Source organism: Cydia strobilella, chromosome 24 (genome assembly GCF_947568885.1).
Source record: "Cydia strobilella chromosome 24, ilCydStro3.1, whole genome shotgun sequence".
NCBI lineage: Eukaryota > Metazoa > Arthropoda > Insecta > Lepidoptera > Tortricidae > Cydia > Cydia strobilella.
In genome coordinates, this window is record NC_086064.1 from 2,363,570 (window position 1) to 2,388,865 (window position 25,296).

The window sequence follows — 25,296 nt, forward strand, 5'->3', positions numbered from 1 at the left end:
TGACACAAAAGGTGTATTTATTGTATCTTCCTCTTCGCCACTCATTCGACAATCGGTTTTTTTATTGTGCCCCATTTGGCCGACTCCTTTGACATGTAAGGTAGGTAAGTCTAGTTTTCAAAAGTATGGATGGTATAGAAAGGATCGCAATCTCTTATGGCAGAATTGTTGTAAAAGTGACCGCGTTAAGCTTTAAATAATAGTTCCTAATCTCTCCGGTGGCGCTAGTTAGGCTCTGGGACATGAGTATAACATGAACCATATAAGGCAACAAATAACCCGACCAAAATACGTAGGTTGTTTTTGGTAGTATTTCTGTGTATGGTGGCGCCGCCTAATTACTGTTTTTTGATGGACACTTTTCATACATAGAGATTTGGCTCCTTTATTCAGTCTCCATGTTCAAAAGGTTTAAATAAAACAGAAAATTACACCTATAATTTTATTTTGAGAATGAACTTAAAATCTAATTTCTTACAATCACTAAGTCAAATAATTATTTAAATACGCAATACGTCCGTGGTTTTGCAAAATTACCACAAGAGCCATAAATGCATTATTAAAAAGTTTTAATTATGTTACGTTTAACCTTTTCGACGCCGTGTCAAACACAAAAGCTGTCACTCGGACGCCACGTCACCGAAGTGTCAAAACTGAAATTGAACTTTATGCACATGCACGTAGGTCCATATTGCTCTGTAGTCTGCATAGAGAAAAAAGTAAGCATAGAGTACTAACTCCATACGTCAGTTTTCTTACAAAAACGCGGGTTATTTCGTAGTCGACATTTATCGTCAAGTAGTGGATTTATCAGTACTACTCGACACCAGATGTCACGAGTATCGCAACTGACGAAAAATGTACTGTTAAAACAATTTAAAACTAATATTACAAGCAGGAGTTGCAAATAGAGTTCCGGTTAATCCGGTTATAATATTAGCTGAAAATTGTTCAGTTGTTGTTGATATTATCCTTACCAAGGGCCTGACACTCTTTGATAGAGAAAGATAGTCTTATTGTGTTTCCTATAAGAGGAAAGAGAAAACAGTGCCATGCTTTCACCGACCGGGCATTTTTTCATAGTCGGGTTATGGCATCATAGCAAGGAGGCGATGGCGAAATACCGAAATTTATAAGAGTGAAAGAGAAAAAGGATTATGCTGCCATACATGAAACTGTCAATACAGTAACATGTCTTTCTCTTACCCCTGGTTGCTCGGTTACATGTTCATGTTCATACTATGTCTGATCCTTACCAATCCTTACTTATATCTCTATGCAGACCACAGAGCAACATAGACCTACGTGCGGTCTGTGCCGGATTAATCCGTCTTCGGCGTTGGACCTATGCGGATATATCCGTCACTGGCGTCAAAAAGGTTAATGCGTGCCCTCATTCGTATAGTGTAGATATTAATGCGTGTTCCGCCTGAACCAGAAGCGCGCGCGGTAGTCGTCGCTGCACGTGAGGAAGGCGGGCGCCGTGCCCGAGTGCACGATGTGTCTGAAACAGAAATTACATTTTAAGAGGGTACGTTTTTAAGGAAATAGTAGATTGTTAACCAAGGGATGAAAGGCACCCCTGCCGAGGTATTTTGGCGCTCGAACGCAGTGAAACCGCCAATAGTCCGAGACTGAAATGATGCCTCACCCGAGTTAAACACTCTACTTTTCATTTCGAGAGGAGAGGAGATACATTTTTATAGTATTTCTTGAGGGTACTTTCAATTAACAATTTAGGCAAAAGTATCCTTTCTTATGGAATGGAGAGTCAAATATCAGAATGGAAATTGTCTAACAAATCCATTTAAACTCAACTTCAATTTCTTATCGTAAAAAAAAAAAAATCTTACTTCGAACGTAAAATGCTCTAGAGCAGACACGTATTATTTTCTTCACACCTTTTAGAACAACAATGACCCTCTTTCAGAGCATGAGAAATGAAATGGGCCATTTTCAATCAAAAGGGTACTTATTGTCGCTTGTCAGTAAGGCGCTATTTCCATATAGCCTCAATTACAAATCAACCTTATCGACAACCGACAATGTGGTATCTTTTGGTTGAATACGTCACAAATAGTTATTTGTTTTACAAGGGGGCAAAGTTGTTGGGGGGGGGGGGGGGGGGGGAAAGAAATCTTGAGCGTCGAGAGGGTTTCAAGGCACGAGGGTTGAACAAATTTTACTAACGGTAAAATATCAAACAAAATCAAAGCAAATCAATTTGATTTTGTTTTATTTATCATTCAAATTATTATTTATTTATTTTATTTGCCCCACATGTGTTTGAAATGCAAATTTCTTAACAGTTTTTGAACAATCAAGAGCCTAAGTTCACCACTGTGTTACTTCTAAGTCTCCATTGCGTTACATTTGTGTTACCTCTGCGTTACTAGACTACTAGATTTTCCGCCGCATTACACTTGTGACCGCTATGTTACCATTGTGATACTTTTGCATTACCTTACAGCGCCATTATGCCCCAGCGACATGAGTTGACCTCTCGAAGCACTTCTCGAATGCCAAGTGCATAAGGATGTAGTGGCTTCATCGGGGAATATTACGTAGTCTTCAGTATGGTTGAATATGGCTTGCGCGTGGTGTTCTTGCTTGCCTGGAAACCAAAACAAACTTAGTCTTTGCAAAAAGTACCAAATAAAACGGCATTTTTACAAAAAAGCATACTTGGAATGGCTCACAATAGTATTTTATACAATCGTGATAATTTAGAGAGCTTTTCAGTCGAGTACCGTGTTTAAGCAACGAAGCTTGCTGAGTTGCTTAAGTTAAGGTACGAGATTGAAAAGCTTGATTATATCACTATTGTATACAATACTTTTTCTACGAGACAAAAAAAGGTATGTTGAGATGGTTTGGACACGTGGAAAGAATGAGTGAAAGGAGGCTAACAAAGAGAGTGTATAAGGGAGAGGTAGAAACGGGAGTTGGAAGGGGCAGACCTCGGCGGACTTTCTCTGATCAGATCGGGAAAATCCTGAAGAAAGGCCAGGTCAAGAGCACCCTAAACCGGCGAGCGTGTATGAGGAATGTTATGAAAGTGAAGGAAGCGAAAGAGGTATGTCAGGATCGTAGCAAGTGGAAATCCGTGGTCTCTGCCTACCCCTCCGGGAAATAAGCGTGATTATATGTATGTATGTATGTATGTACAAAAAAATAATACTTTCAACTAGTAGAATCATATAGGTAAACAAACCAAAAGTATACAGCTAAGATACGCGAGCTGCCGCAGCCCGCGATACCTTCATACAGTTCATACCGATGCCCCGGCCGCCGGGCCCGGCGCCCCCGGCGGGTTGGTCAACAACACCTCCGAGTAACTCATTAGGCCCTGGTACCTGCTCCGCGCTAAATTCAATTTTAAGACAGTTTTTTTCTCGATTTTGGCCACCGTAGCCTATGGAGACTAACAAGCAACTAAGCGGTTTTCGTAGGTTATGAATGTTGCTATATGAAGGGTGTCACATGCGCGTTTCTGACTTATGAAGCAATTGTTTTTACTACAACATAAAATAATAGTAGATTGTTAACCAAGGGATGAAAGGCACTCCTTTCTGCCGAGGTATTTTGGCGCTCGAACGCAGTGAGAGCGCCAATAGTCCGAGGCAGAAATGATGCCTTTCACCCGAGTTAAACACTCTACTTTTCATTTCGAATACGAGGAAAGTAAAATGCATGTGTTTTTTAAAAACATGAGTAAGTTTTTATAGTTTTTCTTGAGGGTACTCTCAATTATCAATTCAGGCAAAAGTATCGTTATTTATGAAATCGAGAGGCAAATATCAGAATGGAAATTGTATAACAAATCCATTTAAACTCAAATTTCAATTGCTTATCGTAAAAACATTAAAAAAATCGTACTTCGAACGTAAAATGCTCTAGTGCAGACACGTATCATTTTCTGCACACCTTTTAGAACAACAATGACCCTCTTTCAGAGCATGAGAGATGAAAAATGTTTTTGTTGACCAACCAATCACAAAGCAGATGCATTGAATCGAGTCTCCTCGAAATGTATGAAGTTCTATTTTCAAAATTTTTATAATTGACTAAACCGTATCGATAAAATTCTTATGCTTGAGTCGGAAGTGCCATAGACTATCCAACGTCGAAAAGAGTAAGGGTGTTGCATGTGAAGTTGTAATACACAGATTATACTCGACGAGTAGAAAAAATATATAACAAGTTACCGGCGAATATAATTCCAACAATACAGTTAACAATGACACAACAACAATGATGATGAATGAATAATGACATTTTTGTATGTGTTTAAGTTTGACATTCTAATTTATGTGTGATGTCTGTTGATTTGACCTGAACTTATTTGATCGTTTTTGTTTTGTTCTAATGTTTTAATTTTATAGAATATGTTTAATTCTGATTGTTTTATATCTAATATCTCGCTACCGGATAAGCGTTTTGGCATCTTAGCTGTAAGTTTGTGCATGTGACTAAATAAATATACCCAAAAAAATATACAAAAGGTTAATCACGGTCTATATCCCGGTCAATATAAGTCGTTCAAAATGCTATTAAAACAACACCAAGAGAAGAGAATAGAAACGTGAAGAGAAGAGAGATTAGACCAAGAGAAGTCTGCAACAATTTTGACAGCACACGCAGTGCCAGTGTTATTTATACGTCATAATTTCATAGAAGTTTGACGTTTAAAATAACACCTGCTAAGATTTTATTCCATTTATTGATTCCATTTATGGAAAATAAACGAACCAATCCCATAGTTTGACGACCGGTCTGGCCTAGTGGGTAGTGACCCTGCCTATGAAGCCGATGGTCCTGGGTTCTAATCCCGGTAAGGGCATTTATTTGTGTGATGAGCACAGATATTTGCTCCTGAGTCATGGGTGTTTTCTATGTATTTAAGTACTTATATATTATATATATCGTTGTCCGAGTACTCATAACACAAGCCTCCTTGGGCTTACCGTGGGACTTAGTCAATTTGTGTAAGAATGTCCTATAATATTTATTTATTTATTATAGTAATTGATTTTCGTAGTCGACATCTAGCGTCAAGTAGCGGAATTATCAGTACTGCTACTCGACAATAGATGTCGCGACGAACGGAAAGTCTAATGCTCAACGATTTTCAACTAATATTATAAACGGATTAACCGGAACTCTATTTTCAACTCTTGCTTATAATTAGTTGTAAATTGTTGAGCAATACACTTTTCGTCAGTCGCGACACAAGTGACATCTATCGAGTAGCAGTACTGATAATTACGCTACTTGACGATAGATGGCGACTACAAAAATCAACACAGGCCTAAGATAGTTTACTATGGGCAAAGATAGATATAACTCCGTAATAGATGTTTACAGTCTAAGGAAAAAACGTGCCTCGAAAATCAAGAAAATTTGATTCTCGTTCAGAGGGCGCTACTAGTTTTGGCCTACAGTCGTATAGATGGCGTTGACGGTTTCGTTTGTTATTTAACAATTTTAACGCATATCAGTGAAAGAACATGGGTCAAAATCATAAAAATAATTAATGCAAATAAAAAAAATCATTTATCTATATTTAAATACATTCTATCGTAATTTTATAAATCTTCATTTTTAGTTTTAAAGTGTGTCGACAGATGGCAGTGAATTTACTGGGGTTACAAAATTTACTATGACAGTACCGCTCTAGTATAAGTTACTCTATGCTATGGGATTGGTGGAGTGAAGGCAGGTGGACTAAAATGTTAATGGAATGATGGCCGCTTTCGAATGAAAGAAGCCCCTGGCGTCCGTTGACTCGTTGGGTGGACGACATCCGGAAGATTGCGGGTCACTTCTGGATGAGATTAGCTCAGGACCGGGACAAGTGGCGTACTGGAAGAGAGGCCTATGCTCAGCAGTGAGCGATTAAGGGCTGATATGATGATGATGATGATGATGGGAGTGGTACGATCTTGTTTTTTAGGGTTCCGTACCCAAAGGGTAAAAACGGGACCCTATTACTAAGACTCCACTGTCCGTCTGTCCGTCTGTCACCAGGCTGTATCTCATTAACCGTGATAGCTAGACAGTTGAAATTTTCACAGATGATGTATTTCTGTTGCCGCTATAACAACAAATACTAAAAAGTACGGAACCCTCGGTGCGTGAGTCCGACTCGCACTTGGCCGGTTTTTTTTTAACTTACCAGTAGTTCCGGCCCCGGTGTACTGAATAAGGCACCTGCTGCTCGACAGCTCCCATAGTTTTATAGAAGAATCCAGGCCAGAAGTCAGGAGATACTGTAACCAATTAATAAACGACTTTGAAGGATATTTGAAAGTAAAGCTTTCTATACTACAACCAATAGATATAACTCCGTAGATGGATACAGTGTAAGGAAAAACGTGCCTCGAAAATCAAGAAAATTCAATCAGATGGCGCCACTACCTTTGGCCTACTCTCGAATAGATGGCGTTGACGGTTTCGTTGTTATTTAACAATTTTAACGCATATCAGTGAAAGAACATGGGTCAAAATCATATAAAAATAATTAATGCAAATAAAATAAAATAAATATCCATATATACACTTTGCACTACCTGTTGACTTTTGTATGAGTTCTACATTTCCTGCTACCCAAAGGTTGTCTGGAAGAGATCGCTTTTTAGCGATAAGACCGCCTGTTGTTGCCTGGTTCTATTTTTTCTTTAAATATTTCTTTGTAGTTTTACATGTATGTAAAATGTATAATTTTGGTGCAATAAAGAATATTTACTTACTTACTTATAAATACATTTTATGGTATTTTTATACATCTTCATTTTTAGTTTTAATCGTGTCGATAGATGGCAGTGAATTTAATGTGGCTACAAAATTTACTATGACAGTACCGCTCTATCCTATGCTATTTATCCGGTTTGCATGTCCAATGTCTTTTCTCTTTCACTCTTATAAATTTCGGTATTTCGCCATCACCTCCTTGCTATGATGCCATAACCCGACCATGAATAAATGCCCGGTCGGTGATAAAGACAAAGCATGGCACTATTTTCTCTTTCTTCTTATAGGAATCGCAATAAGACTATCTTTCTCTCAGGCCCTTGTGCCAACCCCATTGTTTTCCATCGTATTTTCTCGGAAACGTTCGTATCTGTCATGCTACTTCTGTCAACCTCAGTACTTATTAGACATGGGGGATAACGTCACGGTGACTTGTCACCGCGACTCGCCGTCAAAAGGTGTCACTGTGACTTTTTCACAACAGAACCACGTTACAAAATCACATACGTTCCTACTGTTCCTAGCGCAGTCTCTGTCACTCAAACCACGACGAACGCGGAGCGTAACGCTACTGACGCTGCGACTGTAACTCGGCTCTAATCGGGCTCAGTCGGGAATGTTCGGAAGTTGCGAACATCGGATGACGCCTGAGGCGCTACCACAAATATGCAGTGACACGGGTAACAGGCGTGACAAAGTCACGATGACTTTTCACAGTTTTCACGGCGACTTTTTTGGAACGGGATCGTCAGTCACTGATATCATAGAGTAACTTATACTAGAGCGGTACTGTCAGAGTAAATTTTGTAACCCCAGTAAATTCACTGCCATCTGTCGACACACTTTAAAACTAAAAATGAAGATTTATAAAAGTACGATAGAATGTATTTAAATATAGATAAATGATTTTTTTTATTTGCATTAATTATTTTTATGATTTTGACCCATGTTCTTTCACTGATATGCGTTAAAATTGTTAAATAACAAACGAAACCGTCAACGCCATCTATACGACTGTAGGCCAAAACTAGTAGCGCCCTCTGAACGAGAATCAAATTTTCTTGATTTTCGAGGCACGTTTTTTTGCTGATATCAAAATGTAACGCTTTTCCCCATGTCCAGTACTTATTCTGCTGAGATTGACTGAAATAGATAGAATAATGTGCGTTTCCGTGAAAAATACGAAGTCAAACGCACTACATCTATACGTCGGCACGTCGTTAGCGCGTTCTATCTCGGCGTTGGCGCCATCTCTTAACAGATTCGTGTACTACAAATTGATAATACCTTGCTGTTCCTCGTAAAAGCCACGGAGCATACTTCGTATCCGTCGTGCGCGTTCACGAATGTGTTGAAACAGCGGTTCGAGACTGTATCCCACAGCTTGATACAGCCGTCGGCGCTGCCGCTTGCGAAGTATTTGCCGTTTGGGGAGAACCTGCACAAATATTTACATTTTAGAGTTAAAACTGCCAATAGGACTGCAATGTTCTGCCACCAGAGTGCAGCACTAGCCTTTTTAGTAAACCATAGAGTAACTTCAAATTTTATAGTAAAGGAAAAAATGGAAAAAGTTACACTTCCGGCAGGATTTGAACCCGCAACCTCCGCAATCCGTGCGTTGCTCTTAACCAATTGAGCTACCTTCTTTCTTTTTTTTCTTCAATTGGTTAAGAGCAACGCACGGATTGCGGAGGTTGCGGGTTCAAATCCTGCCGGAAGTGTAACTTTTTCCATTTTTTCCTTTACTATAAAATTTGGAGTATCGCTCGCAGACGTATCTGCATGTTAAAAAATTTATCATAGAGTAACTTATACATACTGTACCTTTAACAGGTTTTTGACAAGTTTTCAGACATAATAAAATATGACATTGATGCATCGAGGCGGTTTGCATACAGAGGACCTTCCGGGAAACGCGAATCCGAAAATTCGCTATCTGCCTCTTTATCGCTCGAATATTTAGACACCCGCAATTTTCACCATACAAATTGTATACAAAAATTATTTTCAAAATCATACTGTTCGATCGCAGGCAAATAACTCTCTTACATGTTGGATTGCATTTTAAAATATTTTCTTTTTCATTCCTTTTCTTGATAATTATTGTAAAACTTACTTGATAGTATTGACTTGTTTGGTATGATGATGGCTCGGTACTGGGCACACGAAGCATTGGCTGGTTGTGACGTCATACAGACGTATGACGGGGTGGGTGGTGGAAGCTATGACGTCATCTTTAAACATTGATTATCAACGTGATCGGGCCAGAAACGTCGAAATTCAAAATGGCGAACTTATTCAATCCTTTTTTCCATTACATATTTTAAAACTTACTTGATAGTATTGACTTGTTTGGTATGATGATGGCTCGGTACAGGGCACACGAAGCATTGGCTAGTTGTGACGTCATACAGACGTATAACGGGGTGGGTGGTGGAAGCTATGACGTCATCTTTAAACATTGATTATCAACGTGATCGGGCCAGAAACGTCGAAATTCAAAATGGCGAACTTACTAAATCCTTTTTTCCATTACTTATTTTAAAACTTACTTGATAGTATTGACTTGTTTGGTATGATGATGGCTCGGTACTGGGCACACGAAGCATTGGCTGGTTGTGACGTCATACAGACGTATGACGGGGTGGGTGGTGGAAGCTATGACGTCATCTTTAAACATTGATTATCAACGTGATCGGGCCAGAAACGTCGAAATTCAAAATGGCGAACTTACTAAATCCTTTTTTCCATTACTTATTTTAAAACTTACTTGATAGTATTGACTTGTTTGGTATGATGATGGCTCGGTACTGGGCACACGAAGCATTGGCTGGTTGTGACGTCATACAGACGTATGACGGGGTGGGTGGTGGAAGCTATGATGTGGTCGCCGAGGGGATGGAAGGCTACGCATAGAACTTGCTCGGCGTCCTAGAAAAGAGAAATAAACGTATTTTACGTAGTTCATCGAAATCTGGTGGCTTTTAGCTGTAGACCTCGCTATATTCCGCCTTATTGTGAAATTCCAAATACTGAATCGTTCAGAAATCGCACTATTAACATTAAACTATTTTTGCACAAAAGAACAGAAAAAACACGGAAACACGGAAAAAAACAGCAAAAAAATCACGTTTGTTGTATGGGAGCCCCATTTAAATATTTATATTATTCTGTTTTTAGTATTTGTTGTTATAGCGGCAACAGAAATACATCATCTGTGAAAATTTCAACTGTCTAGCTATCACGGTTCATGAGATACAGCCTGGTGACAGACAGACAGATAGACAGACAGACAGCGGAGTCTTAGTAATAGGGTCCCGTTTTTACCCTTTAGGTACGGAACCCTAAAAAGGCAGCAAAGATAAATGTGGTATTTTTTATAAAAAGGGACCTTATTGTCGATGGCGCTTACGCCATTATTAACGATGCTCCGATATATATACAATGCCGCGCGACGTTGTTCGGCGTAAGCGCCATCGACAATAAGGTCCCTTTTCATAGAAAATGCCCCAAATAATTTGTCGTACCGTGATACTCTTGTATGCTTTCTTCGCGCTCGCCTTGGTTATGTCGAACAGTTTAATGCAGCAGTCACGAGAGGCCGATACTAAGATTTGCTCACGAGGATGGAAGTCCAAGGCAGTTATCTCGTCCGTGTGATCGTATCTGTAAATAAGAAATATTTGAGGCCGTGTACCACGTCGAAGATAGATATAACTCCGTAATAGATGGACAGTCTAAGGAAAAAACGTGCCTCGAAAATCAAGAAAATTTGATTCTCGTTCAGAGGGCGCTACTAGCTTTGACCTACTGACATGACCATAGAGTAACTTATACTAGAGCGGTACTGTCATAGTAACTTTTGTAACCCCAGTAAATTCACTCCCATCTGTCGACACACTTTAAAACTAAAACTTAAGATTTATAAAAATACGATAAAATGTATTTAAATATAGATAAATGATTTTTTTTATTTGCATTAATTATTTTTATGATTTTGACCCATGTTCTTTCACTGATATGCGTTAAAATTGTTAAATAACAAACGAAACAGTCAACGCCATCTATACGACAGTGGGCCAAAACTAGTGGCGCTCTCTGAACGAGAATCAAATTTTCTTGATTTTCGAGGCACGTTTTTTCCTTAGACTGTATCTATCTATTACGGAGTTATATCTATCTTTGGTTCACGTGTACAAGAAAACGTACGTGAACTGTAGAGGGTAGCACTTGCTTTGGCGTGAGGTGTCAATGTACAGTCTATGTTTCCGATTCAGGCTACAAGATGGCATACCCTCCATCGCGCACAGCTATTAGAAGTAATTTAAAACCGACGCATGATTTTATTTCGGGTAGAAAAGGTATCCCTAACAGCAAACAGCAGTTACACTGCATTCATCATCATCATCATATATTTAAGAGTATAGTATTCCACTCTTGTCGGTGGAGCGATTTCCATATGTGTCGGTCCTCTGCCTTCTCCTTGACAGCCAGATACGACACGACGTTGAGTTTTTCCTTTACTTGATCTATGTATGTTCTCCTTGTTCTCCCCCTCCGTCTCCTTGCCTCAACTCTCCCTTCAATTATGTTTTTGATAAATACGTCGTGTCGTAGCAGGTGTCCAAGCACCTTTCCTCTTCTATTTTCTATGGTTCTCAACAAACTCCTCTTCTCTCCTACCATGCGTAAAACCTCTTCATTTGTTTTCTTCTCCGTCCAAATGACCGTTGCCATACACTGCATTATGACGCCATAATTATTTATTTATTTATTTATTATTTGTAATGCAGGCAGGCAGTTTAAATAACTGATAATGCCTGTATCCAGAGTCATAAATGATCGTGATCAGGTCCTGGCAGAAAATCAGTGCTTTTCCTAATGGGTGAAGCGTAATACTGAGCCAGAACCTTTTTGTTTTGCTGCGACGCACACAGGATTTTTATTTGTATAAAACAGTATTATTATGTATTTTTTCCTTTTTCTCTATTATGTAAAAATCTGTGTGACTTATTTGTTGTTGTAATTTTTATTTTTTTCTGGATTGTTCTGTGTACCTATGTCATTTCTGTATTTGAATATTTTGTGTGTATTGTGGCAAACAAATAAACAGTTTATCTATCTATCTATCTATAAACCGAGTTCTCAGTGTTGAGTAGAATTTGCTTTGTGCTTATCTAGACGTCACTTTGCTTCCTGGAATACACTGCATTATGACGCCATAATTACGTTTATGTCATTATTACGTCATTATGACGTCGCTGACGTCACTTTGCTTCCTGGGATACTTACAGAGTCCTAATAACAGGGTGCCCCTGCTGCTCTCTGCCCGGATCCACTTCTTCCGGCGCCGATTTGGCCAGCATACGTTCCACGTCCAAGATCTGACATTAAAACAGATATGAACATTTTTTTTATAATTGTTTTGACGGCTCGAAAAAAGAAACTGATTTGACTGGTAGTCAAATACCCTATTCATGATAATATTCATAAAACATAAAAAAACCTCTATTAAAAATTATATTTTTACTTCTTAAAAAGACAAACAAGTAATAACTATTGTAGGCTTAACCAGTGGATTAACTCATTAACTAGCTACCCGTGTCTGCACCAGGGACCGGCCCGCTATCCCTTATCGGGGTTTTATAAGGGTATTGCATAAGGCTTAACTCACCATACCCTTTGCCAGACGAAACCCTTTGTTTTGGTTTTAAAAACCTTATATAAAGCTACCACATTTGAGTAATCGGTAGCCCAAATACCCTTACAAATCCGCTCACCAACACCTTGCATATTGCTTATAGGGGTTAGCCTTATAAAGGGCTTCCCTTTTAGCATATAAGCATGCTAATTTAAGTCGTCTACCTTGTTCATAAAGCACACATTACTTCGAATCCGAGCGATCGTCGGCGGCGACGGCGGCGTTCTTTGACTAGGCACGTATTTTCTTTCCTTTTCATACACTACCGTAGATATATACTAATCCTGTCTCTTTCACGCAAAGGGAAACCTTTATAAAAAGCGCTTAAAGGGTAACCCTTATTAAGAGCTAGCCTTATTTTTGGTTAGCTTTTCGGTAAGGGTTAGTCAAAGGTAAGGGTATGAATGGGCTTGCAGTTCAAAAGGGAAAGTCTTTCAATGTGTTAGCCGTGTTTAAGTGTCGCCCATTGAAAGGGTTTTATCGCGGAAAGGGTTGTCCGGTCCCTGGTCTGCACTGCACCCTGCATAATATGTTGATTGTGCCGAGCTTACTTAAACAAACGCGGAATAATCTTATCAGCGCGATGTAGCATTGCGCTCGGAGGGTTAAGCACCATCTAGCGACAAATTCGACCACCTTGATATTAGCGTCTACGCCTCCAGTAGCCAATTCTAAGGAGCTTACTTGTCTTGTACAAACGCGGAAAAATCTTAATAGCGCGTAGTAGCATTACGTTCGGTGGGATAACTGCCATCTAGCGACAAATTCGCACACTAACCTTGATACTAGCGTCCACACTGCCCGTAGCCACTAGCTGCCCGCACGCGCTGAATGCGCCGGCGCGGCACGCCATCTTGTGTGAGGTCACGTAGGCCGTCTCGTAGGTTGCTGGTTCGGGGGCGAGGGAGGGTGCGTCCATTTCGTACTCCAAGTCTGTTTATTTTGTATTATTTGGAAAGCAAACAGAAACAAGTGAGCAGGAGATAAGTTTACAAATACACACCAAAGATAGATATAACTCCGTAATAGATGGATACAGTCTAAGGAAAAAACGTGCCTCGAAAATCACGAAAATTTGATTCTCGATCAGACGGCGCCACTAGCTTTGGCCTACTCTCGTATAGAGGGCGTTGACGGTTTCGTTTGTTATTTATAATTTTAACGCATATCCGTTAAAGAATATGGGTCAAAATCATATAAAAATAATTAATGCAGATAAAAAAATCATTTACCCATATTTAAATACATTTTAACGTATTTTTATAAATCTTCATTTTTAGTTTTAAAGTATGTCGATAGATGGCAGTGAATTTACAGTGGTTACAAAATTTACTATGACAATACCGCTCTATCTTATTATATCCTCTTTGTACACACTATGGACAACAGCTCACGGACTTGCCACCGCTGTACAAACCGGCTGACTACTTTTTTAATTCATAATAGCATCTAAACATAGACCTAGCATTACATAGATCAGCTATACGCGTGCGCCCGTGAGGGACAAAACATACGCAATGCGACAATATGATTGGTCGAGTAGATTTGTAGCCCACCATAAACCATACAAAATTTACGGCGGGGAATAGAAAAATGGGAGACTGTGACAAGGACAAACAATAACAGCGCTTTCTCTGCTACTCCTACTGAAAGACACATAAGACTATCCCGTTCGGTTATTACCCCCCACCCCTCATGACCGATCCAGTTGTACTAGATTCATGCATCTAAACTATCATGTGACGAAGTACCAACCGGGAGGCGATGACTGAAATTTTCGCCTGGCCCGCGGTCTATGTGGTGTTTTCCTTCCTATGTCAATATATATGATTATTTTCTTTGCTCAACATCTGTATCAAGCAATTTTTGCCTTTACATTGTTGGGATGAACAGGCTAAAGATCTCTTGTCATGACAATTTCACAAATTATGTCTATTTAAACTACAATGTTTAAACACCGATGGCCATTAGGGTGGAAAGGTTCTCGAGTCGCGACCACATATCGGAAGGCGCAGCGTGGGTAGACACAAGGTGGACTGATGACCTGGTAAAGGTTGCAGGAGTCCGCTGGATGTGGGTGGCACAAGACCGGTCATTGTGGCACTCTTTGGAGAGGCCTATGTCAAGCAGTGGATGTCCTGGCTGATATGATGATGAAACATTGCTTAAAAGGATAATCAAGAAAGGCCTGTAACGCTGAAAAATCCTAACTCACCGAAGCCTGTAGTTCCCAGCAAGTGCTCCGCTGCGCTGGAGGCAGCCAGACGGTCCTTGCGATCTGGCTCATGCTGGAGACCAACCATCATCACATTCAGTAACCTGGAACAATGAATATATTATAAATATGCTCTCATCACTACATAATATAAAACAAAGTCGCTTCCTGCTGTCTGTGTCCCTATGTATGCTTAGATCTATAAAACTACGCAACGGATTTTGATGCGGTTTTTTTTTAACAGATAAAGTGATTCATGAGGATGGTTTATATGTATAATACATAAGCATTTCACCCGTGCGAAGCCGGGGCGGGTCGCTAGTTTTTGCAAATAACATACCTTGGTTTGTACCAGTGAGGTCTATATAAATCTTAATTAGGATTAAATTTTCCCCTGGGTTGAAAGGTCCCTGAGGTCCAAAAGTGGACCCAGAGTATTTTAGGATGCAACTGGGATAGTGGAAAAGTGATTGTGCAAATGTTTCAAAATTACGATTGAAATTCTCTGGGAGAGCGCAAAAGTTTCAAATTTACGATTAAAACTCTCTTTGTTGACTTCATTTCCAGTCAGTGGGAAAAAACACTTTATAATGTGTCTCAAGAAGCTAAGGGCTTATTTATTTGTCATGTTGCATACAATTTATAATAATTTCTAGTACATACCTGTCACTCGGAGGGCATGGGTCTGCATGCACTGCCGCAGCCAATGTAGCGGCTACGGGCTGGAAGCCATCATAGTACAGCTGGCTGAAAAAGAAAGAGCAGATGTTATTGCTTATCATATTTATGTATAATGCTCCTGAAGAACTATGTTATTACAATAATTTCAAAAGTAAAGATAAGCCCGTTAATATAATTCCGACCAAAGCTTCTCGTTTGGTGAGCACCAGTGGAATGGCACAACGCGATTGGTTGATGAGTTTGCATCACGCGCGCGATTGGTCGCAACTAGTTGCGTTGGACTGCACGATTGGCTCGCATTAGTGTGCTGGCCCCATTCTGGTGTCCGTAAGGCCTGTCTTTACGAAGTAATATATAAGTCAATTAAGACAAATAATTAAAAGTGAGTGAGTTTTGACTCATGAACCACAGAATAAGTAATAGTACTACTGTACAGACAGGACACTTCCTACAAACCCGAAGTTTGACAGCAATTCGGAGACGAATCATGCTGCCCCTTTCTTATGTATGGCACTATCCCTTTCAGTTATTTTGGGTTGTCAAAATTCAGGTCATCTTTGGTCGTACATGCAAAGGGATGTCAAGTTGTGCCAACCCTAATAATTGCTCGGAGCATGCTGAGCCGAACGGAGCCGAGAATGCCCAAAAGGAGGAGTTTCTACCCAATGGCTAAAGTCAGGCGGCTGTGGCAGATACGTTACCTTGAAGTCCCATAGATGTGATAGTGCTCGTTTTCATATAAAATGTATAAGCCAATAACCCCCAGGGACATCAAAGTTTTGGGACTCGAGGGGTTAAGATAAGCTATGCTCTTTATTGGTAGGTATTAAAGTGGATGTCGTCAGGTCAATTTCCAAACTAATGTAAACTAGGTAGGTAACCTACATTACTTAAGTCAATCATGTTATATTGCAAAGCTGTAAAAGCTTATGTATGCAAGAAATAGATAGATTCATATGATCAAATCGCGTAATTGAATTTATTATGTTTTATTTTTATTGATAATTGTACAAATTCGGCTAAATATGAAGAAAATATGTAACAAATAAAATATAACCTCAATGTTTTTAACGAAGAAAAAACACAATAAAATAACATTAATATGTTTTAATCAATTAAAAACAAAATTTCTGACCACAATTAGGCCACTTTAAGCAATAACACACTCGAATTTATGTATAAACGACGTAAAAAAAAGACGTTTAATTGCCAAGTAATTGGTACAAACAAAATACTATTTACCTGATGATCATGCGATAAAGCAACTCCCTGTTCTTAACAACATTCCTGGTATCAATGTCTTGTCCATTATTTTCCTTCATTTTGTCTCTAAAGCTAGAAAATAATTGCAAAATTGCAGATTTTACACCGGTGGTAAAGGTTAGATTTAACAGATTTATGTTTGACAACAACGTAAAAAATTAACTTGAATGTCTATGGATAGATTTATGGGTCTATGGTTTTTCGGTGCCGCTTGATTGTGCGATTATTACAATCGATTTGCTGTAACTCGGAAACCACTAGAGCCGATTTAGTGTAAAAACCAACTCGTACTATTTCGCAGATTTCTGCCGGTAAATTATAATCAATACTTGCGGACATGCGCAGTAAGGCTCATTCGCACCAGCGCTTTTTCAACGCCTACGTATGGTGTTGGCAATGTTAAGGCTGTAGCACACCATCGCAGCGCACCAAGGTCATTGTGCGACGCACCCATAAGTAAGAGCGAGAAAGAGATATCGCTTTTTCGCTTTTACTTATGGGTGCGTCGCACAATGACCTTGGTGCGGTACGATGGTGTGTTACTACCTTTATAGGTACTCAGACATGACACCCACTTTGTCAGTAAAAAAAGGCGCGAAATTCAAATTTTGTATAGGGTCCTCTTCGCGCCTACATTTTTTAAATTTGCCGCCTATTTCTACTGACAAAGACGACAAAGTGGGTGTGCCAGAGTTTATTTATCCAAGGTAATTGGCTCTTCAACTACCAGAAAGAAACTATTAAAAGTTTAAGAATCGAGACAAATAAAAAGATTTTTAGTATTCATGATCATATATTTAGATTTTATGTGGGTTTACAAACAAGTTGTTTTTCTATTTCTACAGGTATTGCTGACAGGATGTAGGTGCGTCGAACTAGATTGTTGGGACGGCGACGACGGTAGTCCAGTTATTTATCACGGGCATACATTTACCACAAAAATCCCGTTTCGAAGAGTCGTCGAAACAATCGAAAGGTGAGAATCGAAATTTTTCAAAATAACGCGTTATTAAAATAGGATAGAATAGAATACATTTATTAACGTCACATGATGGTAGGTTACATAAGAGAGTGTAAAAAAAGGAGCGGACGAAAAAAGGACCAGGTTAATGCCACGGCTAGCCGCAGCGTAACGATTTAATTAACGAGTTATTAACGATCGTTATTTTTTAAATCCCGTTCTTTACACACCTGGCTGAATTTGTCTATGGTTTTGAACTTTTTTGTGGAGGGAAAGTGAATTTTGTCATCTGTTCATCAACAATGTTTAATTCAAATTAAAAATTTAATGTTTTGCATTTGCAGAAGTGCATTCGTTGCTTCGCCGTACCCTTTGATATTGAGCATAGAAAACCACTGCAGTTTACCTCAACAACAAGTCATGGCAAGCACATTTGAGGTCAGTATAACATTTTTATTTGTGTACTCTTTTAACCGCCAACTTTTATTGACACTTGTAACTAAACCGTTGAAAACAAACTTTGCAAAATGTTTGCAAAAGCACAGAATAAATATAGTTGGTCAAGCAAATCTTGTCACTAGAAAAAGGCGGTAAATTTAAAAAATGTAGGCGCGAAGGGATATTGTCCCATAGAAAATTTGAATTTCGACTTTATAACATTTTTATTAGTGGACTTTTTTAACCGCCATCTTTCATCGACACTTGTAACTAACTAAACTTGAAAATAAACTTCAAAAGTTATATTAGACACCTAATTTGATTCCAAAACTTCGTTTTCAATTCGCTTCCTTCATCTAACGAGTAAACTACACGGAACTAATCACTTATATGCTCAATTGCTCATCAGTGCGTGTTCGAAAGATCAAAGCTACGCCCTAATAGGGCGCAAGGGTGCCGTGCACACAAGTTAACTCATATGTAACTAATGTTGATCTTGCACATGCGTTCGCAAAGGCGAAATTAAGGCTTAGCAATGTTAGTCTTATGTGTAATAACTAGTATAAGCAGTATAGAGGGCGTCACTATTTCGCGCAGCGCATCAGCATAGCTATACAGCGCGGAAATGCGGCCAGCCTTTTGGGCACCCTACCACACGACCGAGACCTAGGTCAGATTTTTTATTTGTAAGTTTTTTAGTTTAGGTCATTATGTTTTTAGCTCACTTTATTGTTTTAATAGAAAATAAACCTAGACTTAACTAAGGAAAGTTAATTTAAGATACTACGTTGAAAATCCATAATAAATAATTAATTATTTTCAATTACAAAAAAAAAAAAAAACATGTAGCCGCGAAGGGTTGAATTCCCATAGAAAATTTTAATTTCCCGCCTTTTTCTGCTGACAAGTTGGGTGTGTTTGAGTATACACGGTGGCTAAAAAATAAGTGCATTCCCGTTGCCAGGGAGGTTTTGGGATTATACTGAGCAACTTTTACTATGGGACTAACCCCGAAATCGCGAAAAAAATTTTGCCTGTTTCATACATTTTGGCTGGCCATTTTCTATGGGTGGGCAAGATTTTTTTTCGCGATTTCGTCGTTGGTCCTATAGTAAAAGTTGCTCAGTATAATCTCCAAACCTCCCTGGCAACGGGAATGCATTCTTTAGCCAACCTGTATAAAGGTGCCCATACTGTATTGGCCGTCTTCATCCAGGCAGTGTTCGGAGACAAGTTGGTGACATCCTTTCTTTTTGAAGTGGATTATACCGACGAGCCAAGATTGCCGAGCCCGGAGCAGCTTAAATACAAGGTGAGTTTCCTATTAGCATAGAGTAACTTCTATTAGGCACCTCATACCCTGGCAGTTTTTTTTTCCAAAAAATCAAGCCGAATTCATAAATTCTTAGGCTTAATGAAAAACACTAGTCGTCTCTTTTTTTAACTTCTTTTGATTATGCCTTCTCTTTTACGCCTTTTGCGTATATTTTGAGAGTGTGGTGCCGTAACATTGGAACCATTTTTTTCACCTTTTATGTTAGGACTTAATACCGTAAAATAAGTTTTAAATTTACCTCCGACGTTTCGAGGACGGCGCGGCGTTGTCCCCGTGGTCTCGGAGAAGACTGGCTAAAGTTGACATCAACATCTTCTATGTGCGCGAGTTTTTCGAACTACCCGCACTTGGTCTTGTTTATTAACTTGAACGTTTTGCGCACTAGGGATGTCACCGGATCGACACACAACACTCACGATATTCGATTTTTCAACTTGAGATATTTGTTTACGCTTACATTTACTAATGACTGGGTTCCATGTGGTGAGATATTAAAACCTTCGTCTCGATTGAAATTTCTATGAAATTCATAATGAGTAAAAATTGTAAAAGTTTAAATCAGTATTTTATGTTAGGGTAAGCCATATCTATAGTTGTATCTAATATCATTGTGACCAAAGATATTTTTCTAAAAGCTCCCTCCACACTCGCATTCGCGGCAAGTGTGGAGGGGGGCTATAGAAAAAGACGTGTGCCATAGGCAATATCTGAATTAGATACTTAGTGTCCATAAAATATAATTCACAGACACAGCATGCCCTCTTTTTAGCTATTGTAACGTGTTTTACAATCTAAAATTCTTACAGGTGCTAATAAAAAATAAGAAGCTGCTCCCAATGGAGGCAAGTCCCACTGTTGGGCTCACGGGGGCCAGCTCTGCACAAGGCTACGGAGGGGTCTTAGCCACGGCCTTTAGCAGGTCGGTTTAGATCACTTCAGCTACTAATAAAGACTTAGTATATAAAATATGTAGATAATACTGAAATCAAAATTTGAACCACTTCCCGATGTCCGATTGGGCTGCAATTTGACATACTTATATATAAGACCAGTGACAATCCATACTAATATTATAAAGCGAAAGTCTGTCTGTCTGTCTGTCTGTGTGTTCCCTCTTCACGCTTAAACCGCTGAATCGAAATTTGGCATAGAGATAGGTTGAGTCCCTGAGAAGGACATAGTATAGTTTTTATCCCAAAAATCATCCCTTAAGAAAGTAAAAAGCGGGGTGGAATTGAGATAACTAATAAAGTGCCTGCTAATTTGTGTGCATAATATGCTCAAATTGAATTATTGCTATGAGAATTCCAGGCGCTATACTTACTTTAGCTGCTGTTACTAAGTCCACGCAGACGAAGTCGCGGGCAAAAGCTAGTCTTTAAATATAATCACTTGAATTGATGTCATTGGCACTCTCTAATAAAACAACGCAACCTCAACGACTTTGAATTCGTCAAAAATCGTCTCGATGAGTATAATGAGTATAATAACGGCTCGGCCACGACATTGCGCGACCGGCGGCGGCGGCAACCATAGGTTGGAGCGAGACACAGCGATCGAAACTTTCGTTCCCACCTATGGTTGCCGCCGCCGCCGGTCGCGGAAACTTCGTCGCCTGGCCGTCGGCGACAAATTGAATTTGAATTGAATTGAAATCTTTATTTCAGGCCTGTCGGCCCATATTCTGTTAGTTTAAGTCTTAAAAATATATTAGTACACACATATATTGTAAAATGAAAATTATAAAATATCTTGACAAAAATCTTTTCTTAGGTCCAACGGCATTCGTCATACCAGCACATCACTCCCTGAACAAGGAGTCAGGAACAGCTCGCTATCCCAACAATCTGGGAGCAGCTTAGCGGAATACTTCTCAGATGAAGATTACGATGATGATGAAGAATTAGATGGTAAGTTTTTTAGGCTTTAAGTTTCATGTTACCCTAACCGGGATGCCTTTGTTTGACATAATTATTGAAAGCAAAGATAGATATAACCATAGAGTAACTTATACTAGAGCGGTACTGTCATAGTAAATTTTGTAACCCCAGTAAATTCACTGCCATCTGTCGACACACTTTAAAACTAAAAATAAAGATTTATAAAAATACGATAGAATGTATTTAAATATAAATAAAAAAAATTTTTATTTGCATTAATTATTTTTATGATTTTGACCCATGTTCTTTCACTGATATGCGTTAAAATTGTTAAATAACAAACGAAACCGTCAACGCCATCTATACGACTGTAGGCCAAAACTAGTAGCGCCCTCTGAACGAGAATCAAATTTTCTTTTGGCCTACAGTCGTATAGATGGCGTTGACGGTTTCGTTTGTTATTTAACAATTTTAACGCATATCAGTGAAAGAACATGGGTCAAAATCATAAAAATAATTAATGCAAATAAAAAAAATCATTTATTTATATTTAAATACATTCTATCGTATTTTTATAAATCTTCATTTTTAGTTTTAAAGTGTGTCGACAGATGGCAGTGAATTTACTGGGGTTAGAAAATTTACTATCACAGTACCGCTCTAGTATAAGTTACTCTATGTTGAAAGTCATAATGTAACGATTGTCATATTATCATTAGTCATAATTCTGAAACCGTTAATATACAAGAGAAATTGAGAGGCAGATAACGATATTTCGATTCTTCATGCTCGAAGTAGACTCCCCTATATCGTATCTCTCGATGATTGCTGTCCAGACAATCTTGACTTACAAAAATTGTTGCCCAATATTTGTCCCCAAATGACCTGACTGTAGTATTTTCGTCCAATACAAAAGCAATTTAAGACATAAGCACAGAATAATAATAGTACTAGGTACAGTCAAGGGCATAAATATATATACATTCCCAAAGTTTCATAAATATGTGTGCGCTCTTACACCAGACCTTAGACAAAAAAGTCGTGTACAAATATTTTTGAACCATTTGTCTGGATCGATATTTTTGCCTTTGACTGTACAGAAGGTTCACTCTCTAACAAAACGCGTCGATTACGACAGGTATGACCACTAGGTGGCGCAAGCGCGAGCAGGCTTCCGTTCCGTAGCGGTGCGCGGCAATGACTATAGACACCAAAATTGGTGTGCCGCATGTACTTGTAGCAACGCGACGAAATCGCGGATTAAGCCACGTCTGACATAAGTTCCAAACCTTTTGCCTAAATAATTTTCTAACAGCTATTTATTTCTTTATTTTCAAGACAAAGAGCTACACAAAATCCTCAATTCCATGGAAGAAAAATGCGGGCGCGCGTCTCTATCACTATACAGAAGTCTCCGACCAGATACCAAACAGAGCAGCGCTGCCAGAAAACGGAGCAACCAGATAGCCAAGGAACTCAGTGACATGGTCACTTATGTTCAGGTAAGTTAAAGAACCCCTAGACGCCGTCTGGATGCCCTAGGTACCGCTGGAGAGACGAAGTGTAGAAAGACCTCAGCGAACTCGGCGCCGTCGACTGGACAGAAACGGCTTTAGACCAGGGCTCGGAACCGGTATTTTTTTAAAACCCCGAAATAGCCCAATATTTTGAATTTTTTATGCTCATTACGTAGGACTGAATCATGTATTTAGGAAACAATTTTGCATTATTAAAACGTCCCATTAAAAATGAAATTAAAAACAAAAGAACGAAAAAGAACGTAATAATACCGGTATTTTTGTATGGAGCAAATACCGGTTTCCGACCCCTGCTTTAGACAGAGTAGCATGGCGGTCATTGGTGTCGGAAGCCAAGATCCACTTCGGGTCGTCGCGCCACAGATGTAAGTAAGTAGTAAGTTAAAGAAAATCCTTATTATCTCCATGGGAACGTACTTCTTCACATTCAGGGTTTTTGAAGACTATCCAGAGCGTTGATTTTTTCGTCATTATATTTAGGTGATTTAATAGAATGAGTCACTCAAATATCAAGTACCATCATTATTTTCATAGTATTGTCACGGTTTTTTTTTGCCACAGCTCACCAAGAACGCCTGAGGCGTCCTTGGCAACTAAATCCTAAGAATTAACATAGGAACAAGACCTTCCAAATAAGAAGGAACGGTAGTTCTAGCAATCTTCCTATCTGTCTATAAGTTTTAAAGAAAATTAAATATTCGACAAAAAATCCTTCAAAGACCAGTAAAACCTGTGTGTATATTTTTACAGGCAATAAAATTTCGCGGCCTCAACCCCCTGTCACCTCGCAGTTCTGTCAAACAGACCAGCAAAGACAGCGCCCCCTGCAGCAGCTTCGAGTCCTCAGAAAGCAGTGACAGCACTGGAACGGTATGAATATATCCATCATCATCCAAAGCCTCCAGCCAAAAGAAATCTTATACTTGCTAGCTTAAACCTCCTAAAGGATGATTCACGTTAGAACGGTCCGGGTCCGGGCCGAGGCATCCGACACTTCGTTTTCTACATAAAGCATCACGTAATCTTCTATCAGCCATTGTACGCCTCGGCCCGGACCCGGACCGTTCTAACGTGAGTCATCCTTAAAGCAGACGCAGTCTACGAACGGACCACTTGGCCACTCGGCTATAACCTTTAAAACTATCACTGAAATTTCATAATGATCATATTCATATGTTCTTAACTTACTTCAAAATTTATAATTTTAAAACTAACACGGGACATAATCTCGTACAAACTTACGTTTATTTATGGCCTGACGTTTCGAACGTGACGTTACGTTCGTGGTCACAGGCAGACTGGCGAGGAATTGTATCAACATCTTGCCGCGCGGGTTTTGCGAACTACCCGCACTTGAGCTTGATTATTAACTTGTACGCTAGGGTTGTCACTTTGCCTACACACAAACACTCACGACATCCGATGGTATGTGGTGGGATGTTCAAAATTTATCTCCAATTTCTTAGACGGCTACGCTACGTCGGTCCGGAAAACTTTATACCTATTTCACAATTGGTTTAGATGTCATCTGGGTTCTGGGGAATTCGAGGGAAATCCTCAAATATTATCTATAGACACATCTAATGATTGGGTAATCTACTAATCTATGCATTTCCTCTATGCATTTGACGAAATAAACCACACACCATCCCACCACATACTATATACCATCGGATGTCTTGAGTGTTGTGTGTAGGCAAAGTGACCCTAGCGTACAAGTTAATAATCAAGATCAAGTGCGGGTAGTTCACAAAACCCGCGCGGCAAGAAGATGTTGATACAATTCCTCGCCAGTCTGCCTGTGACCACGAACGTAACGTCACGTTTGAAACGTCAGGCCATAAATATACGTAAGTTTGTACGCGATTAAGTCTCATGTTAGTTTTAAAATTATTAAATAAAACTGCCTAATGATCATAAAGTAATTGCTTCCTGTGAAATTGGATTATTTGCTGTTTATTTATATTTACAGCAGTTGGCAGTAACCAGAGCACGGTGTCTCAACGCACCAGCATTACACCACCCGTGCTACCGATGCAGTTCCGTCAACGAAGCTATCGGGAAGAAGATCTGCCGAAAACACCCCCTCGCTTTGGTAGCACATACGGAGACGCAGCTCGTCCGGACTTATCCCGCCGGGTGAGTCAGCCGAAAGACGTCCACTGCTGGACATAGGCCTCCCCCAGGGATCGCCACAACGACCGGTCTTGAGCCGCTCTTATCCATCGGCTCTTTGCTAAACCTTCCTCCCTTCCTGTTCGGGTGTGAGATGTAGTATTTGCTTCTGGTCTACGATTACTATTGAAAATGGTAGAAATTCATATTTTCACTTTAAGATGTGTTTTGGGCATAATGGGTATATCCCAGGGTTTTGGGTGCGGGAATGTTTTTACACTAGCCAATGTACCTAAATACTGTAAAAACAGAACCTATATTTTAACATTTTTAAAAACATTTGGAGTGACCTATTTTGAAGTACCTATTTTTTTACTTTTTTTTTTGAACTACCTATTTTTAAGTCTTTCGT

The 25,296-nt window shown here is 39.4% G+C and overlaps 2 protein-coding genes across 2 annotated transcripts in view; one reads left to right on the forward strand and one right to left on the reverse strand.

Moving 5' to 3' along the window:
- Positions 1–25,296, forward strand: part of LOC134752188 (1-phosphatidylinositol 4,5-bisphosphate phosphodiesterase epsilon-1-like) — a 167,014-nt gene that overhangs the window by 115,743 nt on the left and 25,975 nt on the right. Inside the window, exons 23-30 of the mRNA XM_063687800.1 lie at positions 17,462–17,592; positions 17,922–18,015; positions 19,232–19,327; positions 20,158–20,270; positions 21,125–21,261; positions 22,570–22,733; positions 23,520–23,639; positions 24,742–24,908. Coding sequence (XP_063543870.1) covers positions 17,462–17,592; positions 17,922–18,015; positions 19,232–19,327; positions 20,158–20,270; positions 21,125–21,261; positions 22,570–22,733; positions 23,520–23,639; positions 24,742–24,908 — 1,022 coding nt within the window. The remainder of the gene's footprint in view (positions 1–17,461; positions 17,593–17,921; positions 18,016–19,231; positions 19,328–20,157; positions 20,271–21,124; positions 21,262–22,569; positions 22,734–23,519; positions 23,640–24,741; positions 24,909–25,296) is intronic.
- On the reverse strand, positions 429–16,918 carry LOC134752204 (cleavage stimulation factor subunit 1). The gene is made up of 11 exons (XM_063687817.1): positions 16,596–16,918; positions 15,336–15,419; positions 14,673–14,776; positions 13,236–13,390; positions 12,049–12,140; positions 10,284–10,422; positions 9,527–9,687; positions 8,041–8,191; positions 6,179–6,272; positions 2,464–2,614; positions 429–1,504 (listed from the first exon to the last, which is right to left on the reverse strand). The coding sequence occupies exons 1-11, from the start codon at positions 16,673–16,675 to the stop codon at positions 1,414–1,416; spliced, it is 1,302 nt and encodes a 433-aa protein (XP_063543887.1). The 5' UTR covers positions 16,676–16,918; the 3' UTR covers positions 429–1,413.

What these genes read in the sequence shown, in the direction of transcription:
- LOC134752204 (XM_063687817.1), bottom strand. Translation starts at nt 16,675, where the DNA reads ATGAAGGAAAATAATGGACAAGACATTGATACCAGGAATGTTGTTAAG. An exon ending in CCATGCCCTCCGAGTGACAG is followed by an intron (nt 14,777 to 15,335) that starts GTATGTACTAGA and finishes TCATTGTTCCAG; the next exon opens with GTTACTGAATGTGATGATGG. An exon ending in CACCCTGTTATTAGGACTCT is followed by an intron (nt 10,423 to 12,048) that starts GTAAGTATCCCA and finishes TCTTATTTACAG; the next exon opens with ATACGATCACACGGACGAGA.